The sequence below is a fragment of the Pyxicephalus adspersus genome, chromosome 12 (genome assembly GCF_032062135.1).
Source record: "Pyxicephalus adspersus chromosome 12, UCB_Pads_2.0, whole genome shotgun sequence".
Taxonomy (NCBI): domain Eukaryota; kingdom Metazoa; phylum Chordata; class Amphibia; order Anura; family Pyxicephalidae; genus Pyxicephalus; species Pyxicephalus adspersus.
Genome location: NC_092869.1, coordinates 33316029 through 33326761, shown reverse-complemented (window position 1 = coordinate 33326761; position 10733 = coordinate 33316029). Strand labels below are relative to the sequence as shown.

The 10733-nt window shown below is 38.1% G+C and overlaps 1 protein-coding gene across 2 annotated transcripts in view; it reads right to left on the bottom strand.

The window, feature by feature from the left end:
- BRF1 (BRF1 general transcription factor IIIB subunit) overlaps positions 1-10733 on the bottom strand; it is a 211291-nt gene that overhangs the window by 123780 nt on the left and 76778 nt on the right. For both annotated transcript variants that reach the window (XM_072428607.1, XM_072428608.1), the window contains one exon: positions 5085-5157. In XM_072428607.1, the coding sequence (XP_072284708.1) occupies positions 5085-5157 (73 nt within the window). The remainder of the gene's footprint in view (positions 1-5084; positions 5158-10733) is intronic.

Genomic DNA, 10733 nt, shown 5'->3' with positions numbered 1-10733 from the left:
TATTGTGTGTGGAATTCCCCCACCTACTAGATTGTAAGCTCTTCGGGGCAGGGTCCTCTCCTCCTGTATCACTGTCTGTATTAGTCATTTGCAATCCCTATTTAATGTACAGCGCTGCGTAATATGTTGGCGCTATATAAATCCTGTTTATTAATATTAATAATAGTTGTCATTAGAATGTCATTAATAAAGTCTAAGGTCAATTTTTGGGGGGTAGCTAAATAACCTAACTGCATTTTTTTGAAATGTGGGAGGAAACCCACACAAACACAGGGAGAGCCTGCAAACTCCAGGCAGATAGGGTCCTGGCCGAGATTCCAACCTGGGTCCTAGTGCTGCCAAGGCCATCACCACTGAGCCACCATGCTGCCTTGTTCAATAGATCATGACTACTAGCACAGCAGCACAGCATTCTGTGAAAACTCATTTGCCTTACCACAAGGTAACCAAAAAAATATTAATGTTTGTTTTTTGGATGCAAGGCGACACATTTTACGTGTTCAGCATTAATTTACTATAAACAAGATATGTAAGAGGCGGAACAGCCTACAATGAACCATTTTTATTATTTAAATGTAAGCTCCTCGGGGCAGAGTCTTCTCCTTCTTCTGTGTCACTGTCAGTATCTGTCCATAATTTAAAACCCCTATTTAATGTACAGCACTGTGTAATATGTTGGCGCTATATAAATCCTGCTTAATAATAATAATAAATGTGATCCAAATGATATCATAATGATCGTCGTCACCCAAGATGATCATTTGGTTGATCATCAAAAGTCATCTCCCCAATATATTTTAGCTATCCACCTAGCTGAATCATTAACTAATAAAATTTACTAGTGGGGAGACTTCTTCCAACGTTCTCCATAGAGCAACACAGCAAACTTCTTTGTTCCTACTTGAAATGACAACTACATTTGTTTCCAGTGACAAATATTGCTGCTTTGTACAAAGCTTAATTAAAATATCTTCAGAGGTGGCCATGGCACCTTAAATTATATAGCCGCGGATTTGGACAATTGGACGTCTTTATCCTGCCTATGGCAAACCAATCCTAGGCAGATTGGTCATAATAACATATCAGAAACCATAACACACACGTGTTTCTCTCAATTATATGGTACTGGTAGCTTTTTTACATGCTACACAGAAAACATTGAACCATTTACTTTAGTCACAGCCACCAAAGTAACTTATCAATGGGTCCAGTAAGTAGAAAGCAATTCAGCCACTGTGCCATGTTTTCTGGACTGTTAGAGGAAAAGAACTAGACAATGCAGAAAACATAATAATTCACTGTAGTGTCCCAAGCAAAAAAATAAACAGTGTATTAGGTTGTTTTTTTGTTTTTTTTTTATTAAAAATGATTTTTTAAGAGGCTCAAAGCACTCAAGTTACAACAAAGCTAATATGTCATAATTGGGGTACTTATTTTACAAATGTTAAGTTATTTTAAGTCCTGAGATTTTATAATGACAGTTACAGGGCCAAAAATAAAGCTATTTATCTATATTGTGTGCAATGCTTCAATAATTGAGCCTCAGGACTTCTACTGATGCATAAAAGTGTGAATTTTAATAGGTTCAGTTTATACAAGATTAGGGGTGTGTACTAATAGCAAATCATTCATATGATCCTCGGGGCGCGGCACTATATAATTGCAGACATGGCTAAACACCTAAATATGTAGGAAAGATGGAAAAGAACAGAGTAACAAAAGAAAATTCTATAAATTAGAATCTAAACTCGGAAGGACAGTACAAATCTTCCTTGCATCTGACAAAGAGAAAACCTACAGATAGGCTGCCGATAATCCCGTAAGATGTTCCTGTCCATCAGGCAGATGCATTTCTCATTTACAGAATGCAACTTACCCATTCTCTAGGACAGCCGGCATCATTGTTGTATGATACTAAACTTCTTGGAGAATTGTCAGAATGGACTAAGTAAGTTACCTCCAGACAGCATGTGAAGTAAATTCTTTGAACGCAATACTGGAGACCATACTACTGTGCATTGTGCATATGCTACTCAGTAAAGCAGCAACTTCTTGCTAAAAAAAATCATGGGATGAGCAAATCTCTAGCCCAAAGGTCAATTTTATGATGGGTAGGGTTAACACATGACCAGGCCATTCACATGGAACATGAAATGGTGTTCCCTGGCTGCCATATTATCAGAAGTATGGTGGTCTAGTGAACTACAACAAAGCTTGGATGCCAAACAGAAGCCCTAAGCAGACTCCCTCCCTCCCTGCATATAAATCAATGTTTGACTTTTATTGCTGAATGTAGGGTACCTTTCTGACTATTTACCACATCCCTTTTGCTGCATTGGGCTTACTAAGTACAGACCAAAGGAAATGACAAGCTGAAATCTTTTGTGTTTGATAGGCGCAGCTCACACCAACATGCTAGACACTTTATTGTGTCTCCCCAAACTGCATTATGTGTCAATGAAAACAAAAACGTTTTCTGTATTTGATGTAAAAAAAAAAAAGAAAAGCACATCAAGGCAACACTCTAAAACACAACTCCGTAACTTAATGCATGGTCTAATTTTTCATATTTACTCAGGAACTAAAAGTAGTAGTAAGGATAAATGAAGTCCAGAAATTTACCGCAACCGGATTTCAGTTCATTGAGGTCAGAACAATAAAGAAGTTTGTAAAGTTATGTCCACTATTAAGAAATGATCTCATGTGAATAGACTACAAGAAAAAACACTTAGAGCTGCACCCCAAAAAGCTGGTACCCTGGGTCACAATTCCAGGGATGTGGCAGCATGTACTTGGTTAGCAATGTTAGCAGAAGGTAGCAAAGCAGCCTTTTATACTAATAGAAAGTGTTGAAAATTAAACTACAAGGAATCCATAGCACAAGAATAAACATCTGAAGGCACTCACATTGTGTAAAGGTTTCTCTAAAACAAGTGGATTTCAATTTTTACAGATTATTTCTGATTAGCTGTGGTCTAACAAAGGTCTGATGCATTCTTATGCCTCTGTTGTTCTATTTGCCGGCATTACATCCTGATGTATTTTGGTTGCCAGGGCACAATTCTTGGTTTGCTTTGGGTACAACGTCTTCGTGCAAAACTTAATATTATTAGCGATGTACAGTAACCACAGACCCAGAACATACAGGACTGGAGCTGTTTTCTTACAAATATATATTTTTTCTTTAAACAATGCAAGCAGTTGTAAATGAATGTTTTAAACTCTTTCAATATATTTATTAGATACTTCTTGAGACAATACAAAGAGTACAGTAACACTGTAACAGTGTGTATATGGGACTTCCAGTATTCCCAGGGTGTAAAACAGAAGATGTGTGTGGTCTAATTAGTCCAACAACAACAGCCAGTGACATGTTAGGCCAAGGTTTGTTTACAGAGCACAAGAAAAAGAAACATCCAGCCTGGACTCCCAGGAAATGGTCAGTAACCCTTTAAGTGACAAATTTACCTTGGAGATAGCTTTGCTGTTCATATTGTCAAACACTAGTCCTAATTTTATGGGAATGAAGGCAGTTTATTTAAAATGTAACAGTATAGTAAACTAATTATAAAACACCTAAAGTACAACTATAGACTCAGTCTAAATACCAAATCCAGTGCGAAGTTCAAGCTGCAGCAAACAAAAATATTCCTTTACCCCCACTGGCTGAAGCTAAATCTTCTTTCAGTGGTCTCACATGCTCCTCTGCCAGGCACTGCAGATCCTAGTGGGAGGGTTTCAGTAACTAAGGCAGTGCTGCCAGTCTACAAAGCAGCACGTGGGAGTATGTGTAACCAGCTAATTGACAAGCTACAGAATAATATATCATCATTAGCAATGATAAAAGCTTCATCCCTCTGTGGTGAAAGCAGGCACAGCTATATGAGAATGGCTTAGCAGCACCAGTGCCACATCATCATAAGATGCCCCATTAGTCTGACTTTACTGTCAGGATCAACAGGTACTTGCAGGACATTACAGGGTAACTATGAGAAATCTGAAGTACATTAGTTTTTGATGAGGACCATATTTGTACATGAAGCTAACCTTTAAAGAAAACTTTTCCTGGGTAGAGAATGAAACTCCCATTGCCAACTTTTATTTAGGATCTTTTAAGGGATTTGGCATGGAAAAATGTGCATGATTTAAAAAAATCCACCGCATATATTAAAACAAGTTGCCCTTGCTGTTGTGGGGAGGTTCTTCTTCCAGAGGAGGAGGAGAAACCACATGGCTAGAAGTGACTTGCCACCTCCTGGAACCATGTTGATACGCACTGCAACCACATGCACAAAATTCAGTTGAATGGAGACGCTTGTGAGCATAGTTGGGCCTGCGGTAGAACATTGCAGTCAACCACAAGTCTTAAATGGCCATTATTTCTATCGTCACTATAAATAAAAAATCATTTCTACTAAGGAACCAATCACCAGGCCTCCATGTTGTCACATGGGATAAGGAGAATGGGTCCTTAGCCTGTGTAAGATACAACCCAGTGTTGCACAGTAATGTATATAGTGATTGTGAAATCAAATATAAGGAACAACTTGGATATCAGGGGAGCAGTAAATACCTTACCCTACTTGCTCCAAAATAAACCAGTATTTTTTTCATGATCTTACTAGCTCAGAAAGCTTCCTCTCTTGTGCCCACAACAAACAGATTCCGATAATGAGATTTTCACGAGCGTAGCCTTGACCTTTATATATTTTAGCTGTAAAAGTTTAAAACAAATATAAAGTTTTCCTGTCACCTGCACACACAGGGGGCAGCCTATTACAGAATAATTGTTATTTATGAAACTGTCCAGTATCAATTAACCAGAAACAAGTGATATTATCGAGGCACTTTATTCTCAGTAAAGGAATAAGCTGTCTTCTCATTAACACTTCAGCCAACAAATGGCTGCATTGCAGCAACTGAACGCTTATTGCCAATGTACTGGCAGGGCATGTTGGGAAATGAGGCGCAATGACTATCCAACCAGAAAGGGTTGCTTGAGAGAGAAACTATTTCACTTGTGTAATTGCTTCATCTACATAAAACTGCATTGAGAGAGACTGAAGTGAGGTTATAAATGTTACCTATAGCCGGAGCATTAATGCAGAGTTCTCTGGCCAGCAGCAGGAAGGTTTTCCCCAGGACATAGACGTTCACCTGCCAGAATAATAGAAACATCATTATACAATCAAAGAAAATAAAAGCTTACAGAATCAAAAGAAATGTATTGCTTTAAAACTCACAAAATAACTGCATTCAAACTACAAGTCGACTGAAAGTGCTTTTAGTGTTCAGCAATCTGAGGTTTTTTAAAAAACGGTGATAACAAATACATTAGGTGGTCACAGCAAACTATGCACTTCCAACTCTTTTCCAAAGTGCTGGGTTAAAAAGGAAGCAGTGATTATGCTATGGGCATCAAGAAATGTTCCAGTTGGTACACATTTCATCCAAAAGCCTCCAATGGTTTGCCATACATGACCCATAAAGGGAACAGGAACTCAGAAGCACACCTGAACTTTAGCTCTAACCTGGAGCTCAGACATATGCCTGTGACTCAGTTTCTTTAATCTTAAGGAGCATCTAAAAGACCAAAGTAAGTTTGCATTGAATGCAAAGGGATTGGAACGTCTGTGTGCTTTGTTCCTTCCTATCCTGTTATGGAGATTTCACCATTTCCTAATCAATCCAAACTCACAAAACAATTTAGGCCAATTTGAGGAGAAAGTAAATGGCTGTTTTTGGGGTAGAACCATTTGAGACAAAATGCATTCATCTTTGTGAGGATGCCGGTGGATTAACTTATTTCTTTTTTCAGGGATGCCAGTCCTAAGATCCGCTTGCTCCCTTTGCTTTCATTGCCGCATTCTGCATGACAATGACAAAGGACTGCATGGGACCTTTACAGGATGCTGGCACTGTCAGGATGACTGCAATATCATTTATGAACGCCTTGATGGTATAACTATGGCTGTGCTGAACTGGATCATCAGGGCCGCACTACAAAAACAGCAGCTAGGGATGTTTTCATCTGATTAGTCCTTGACCAATAAACCAATAAAGACATTTCTCTTCAAACACGTGCCAATAAATGAGGCTCACCAATGTGCTGATGAAACATAAGCATAAAGCTCAGTTCATTATTCTCCTGTACACATGTTAAAAATGCACCTAAAAAGAAATAATGTCAGGTGCAATTTCTTTTTTAAACAAAATATTGACCTCAACCATTATCAAACCCACATTTTCTGTAAGAAAAAAAAGATTAGATTAAAATTAACTAAATAAACCCACCATAAAATGTCAACTATTTTATAAATTAAAAAATAAAGCCAAATAAACTGATGAATAAATTTGGATTTCAAATTGTGTGCTGGCTCAAAACAGTGACAAACTGCAACACTGACAATTTCAATAGAAGACAATTTAAACAACCCCTAGAGCCCATCAGTTTAGTGTTAACCATTATTGATGACACTAGAATTATTTTTCTCACGCTGATGTGCTTGACATTTTGTGCGGCACAACTGTTGTTTGTGTGTAGGGACCTTTAACAAAAATGCTGGTGGTCAGAAAAAAAGGTAATGAGCTTCTCTCTCTGAATTATATATTGGCTGTTTTATTCTCATCTAGCTGTATACATTTTTATATACAATAAGTTGTATTGACAAATGCATTATAGAGAACTCACATCAATGCATCACACAGATGTGCACCACTGAAAACACCATATATATATATATATATATATATATATATATATATATATATATATATATATATATATATATATAATATACATTGACTTCACAAGTGTATTATCGTTTCATTGTTCATCAATACCAGATGAGCAGAGGGCTATGATATGTAAGGCAGAAAGGGGTGTGCTAGGGAACTGACACTTCCTGAAGAAGTCGATGTTGTTCAAAGGCAAATTGCAATGTCAACAATTGCTTAGGGAAAGGGCAAATGGCAGACAGTAAGTACTGGAAATAATTGTTTTTGTCTGTGCTTTTACCTGTATTTGTGTAAGTTGTTGTCAGGTTCTCATTAACCTTTGCTGACAAGTCACCTAATTGCCCATAAATGCAGATCTGGCAGATTAGATGGCTGCAAAATCACTTCATCGCATCAGATAAAAATCACCCATGTAGGTTAGTCATAAAGCAGAGGACTGGAGGAGGCGAAATCCTTCAACACTGCAGATAATATGGGTGCACCCAGTGAAAGTTCCGAATTACACTGTGAATTAAATACAGACTCAGAAGAAATAAGCTACAGGTTGGACATTAGGTGTAGACTTGCAGTCAACTGGAGCATACTGCATTGTACTGTATTCTCGACCATGCTCCAACACCCATTTACCTGTATGGGTTGGGAAACACTTTGTGCATGAGTTTGCACAGTTGACCCACAATACCTTGATTATTATATAATATATTTTGGAGAAAAAGCCACACTGCAAATGCAAGGGTAACACATGCAAAGAAATTAACCTGCAATGTGAATTTTACCACCCGAGTACATAGCAGCAGTTTGCTATGCGTCTGGGAACGGCCTACCATGTGGTTTGCAACTGCAAGTGTGAAACGGGTCTTACACAAATGTAAAACCCTCTTTTCACTTTCAATGGCTGCTTTATAGAAACCAATATCCTTATACAAATTTCAATCTGTCCTTCATTTAGCTAGCTGAGGGCCCCATGATATGTTCCTGATTAGTGAAACCAAACTAAGAAAAGCAACATAGCTCTATAAATTACTCAGCCCTGCTCTTTATTTAGATTGTGTGTTTCTCCCTCCTAAATCTGGAAATCCTATTTCTGGTATCTGTTTACATAAATGGTTTTCCAATATGCTCTTGAGACCCGCAAAATGAAGGAGTTGAAAAAAAGAATTGTTATTGGAAAAAACAAGGTAATGCTGCCAAATACAGGAACAGATTTGTGATTGGGACATTGGCCCTGATTTATTATAGCTCTCCAAGGCTGCAGAGAATACATTTTTTATCAGTGAACCTGGGTGATCCAGCAAACCAGGAATTCCAGGATTCAAAACATTTGCTACAAATAGCAAATGGTTTAGGAAATATTTTCCAGGTTTGCTGGATTACCCACCCAGCTTAACTGATAAAAATGTATTCTCCAAAGCCTTGGAGGGCTTTAATAAATCAGGCCCACTGCCTCAATGACCATATATAATAATGTTTTCCTCCAATCAATTTTGATTTTAAAATGAGGTGCCCTCTTGGGTTTACATGTACTGGTCACACATTATCCCAGTCGTCCAATAAGTCCAAATATTGGCTTTTGATTTGTAAGTTGAGGCCTGTTCTGTACCACAACTTCTTGTTGGCTAATACATTAGGAACTAAAGCCATGTACACGTCAGATAATTATTACCCAAGACAAGCGATTATGCTCTTTTTGGGCAAGAAACGGATGTGTACAACAGTCCCCAACGTCATTCATAGATCTTTCAGGATGGATTCATGAACATGATTGGGAATGCTCACTATACAAGTCAAGTGAGGAGAGCACAGAGGCTAGCTGCTCACTTGTCTTCCCTTTTCCATAGAAACGAATGGGCGCACTCGTTCTTTCATTTGTCATTATCCATCACTGGAGACGAGTATGGAAGATCATTCCCAGCATCAAAAATTTACAGTGTGTACGCAGCCTTACAAAAGTAGCCTATTGTTCTTATACAATGGTATTGTGGAAATCAATATCTGCATGTTAGAAACCCTCCTAGGAATATTAGTATGGGCACCTACAATGTGTTTTCCTGACATGTAAAGCCAGCAGGAATTTGAATCATCAAAATAAAGTTGCAAAGCTTTAATTATCGCTATCTATCTAATGCTATCTTTGCAGGAAGAATATCATTTGTTGTTATGCTGTGGGTAGCTACTTACATTACTCGTCATTCATTATACCGTAGATTGGCCTTTATTGGGCCATGTTACACAGCAATTTTGTACCAGTAGATTACAGCAGCGATAGAATCAGCTTTTGTTGTGAGTCAACATGAACTGCTGTTGATGAAAGGTCTGTGCTATACACACCAACAAATATATGTAACCCTGTCACTAAGTGATTGACTTGTGTTTGCTGCTAGATACACAATCACCAACTTCAGTAGCTACTTAAATTACCCAATGCCTCAGCCAATGACCAGCGATGTGAAGCTGCCCGGGTAAGCATTGTAGCCAGCTTTAGCAGTAATTCTGTTGCCAGCTCCAAATCCCCAAAGAATATAAACAGCTGCTGCAAATTTCAGCTACAAAGATGGTTGTGCGACATTTACCCGTAGCCCCTTCCACTTAGTATACTCCCATAACTGGTTTAAGCATTTGTATGTCCTGTGTAATACTACAATTATAAAATAAAACTATCATCTTAGGTGCTACAATAATGTTACAGTAAACAGTTCATTACAGTTTACAAAAAGGTAGAAATGCTGCCAAAAAGCACAGACAAGTGAACCCATTACAGCAGTAGATTAGTGTAATAGCTTATGCACTTGCCTTGTTCTGCAGTTAATTGGCGTTGAGATTGGCATGTGTATGAATCAACAAAAACCATGAACATTTATTAATTTTACCTAAAGAACAAAACATGTCCGCAACACTTTTCTCTAGGCATCCAAGGTTGGGAATTAAATTGCCATGTCCATCCAAATTGAATCAATTTCCTGCAGACTACTCCACCCCTGCTGCTACACAAATGGGCGCCTAGAGAGGCACATTGGTGTGCAGCACATCCAAGATGGCTACCAGTGTTGCCCCTTCTTCATTGGGAATGTACAGGGTAAAATACAGGTACTTACACAAACTGCTTATAATTCATACGCTGCAATCATTTTTTTTCTTCTGTATCTGTATAGAGTTGAGCCATAAAGGTCTCTATTTCACTATATAATACTATAGGGAGATGCTATGGAAGCAGTTAGGAGCAGCAAGATATTTTTGGTCTAGATCAGCATTTCTTCTTATTATTATTATCCAGTATTTATATAGCACTGACATATTATACAGCGCTTTAAAAAGTCCATTGTCATGTCACTAACTGTCCCTTAAAGGGGCTCACAATCTAATGTCCCCACCATAGTTATATGTTAATTTTTTTATGTATGTTAATCTTTAATACAGTCTTAGGGTAATTGGCTTCCTCCCAAAATTGACCTAACTGCAATGTGGGAGGAAACCCGGGGGAAACGCACGCAAGCTTGGGGAGAACCAGCAAACTCCAATGCAGATAATGGTCTGGTCCAGATTTGAAACTTGGACCTAGCGCTGCAAAGGCCAGAGTGCTAAACCCTGAGTCACCGTGCTGATAAACATAAGATATAGATTGTGTTCTCGGGCAACTAACAATTAAAGCATCTGATTGGCTGCCACAGGAAAAACAGGACTCAGACAGCATGCTGAGCAATGGAGATCTAAGCATGGCTGTTTCATGTTTTCAGTCTAGGGTGTAACTCTAATAAAGGGAGTCATTAAAGCAAAGCTTTGATTTAAATGCCATTTTAATCCAGATTTGTTTTGCTCTTTTTTCTCTTTCCTGTCCATGACACACATTATAAAATTATCATAAAAACCTGGGGAAACTGGTTTGTGTTTTTTTTTTCCATATTACGTAACAGGTTTTATTATCACTCTCATAAATGGCTCTACGGAGACATGGAAAATGTGTAAAAAAATAACCATATTTATATTCTTTTGTTCATTTT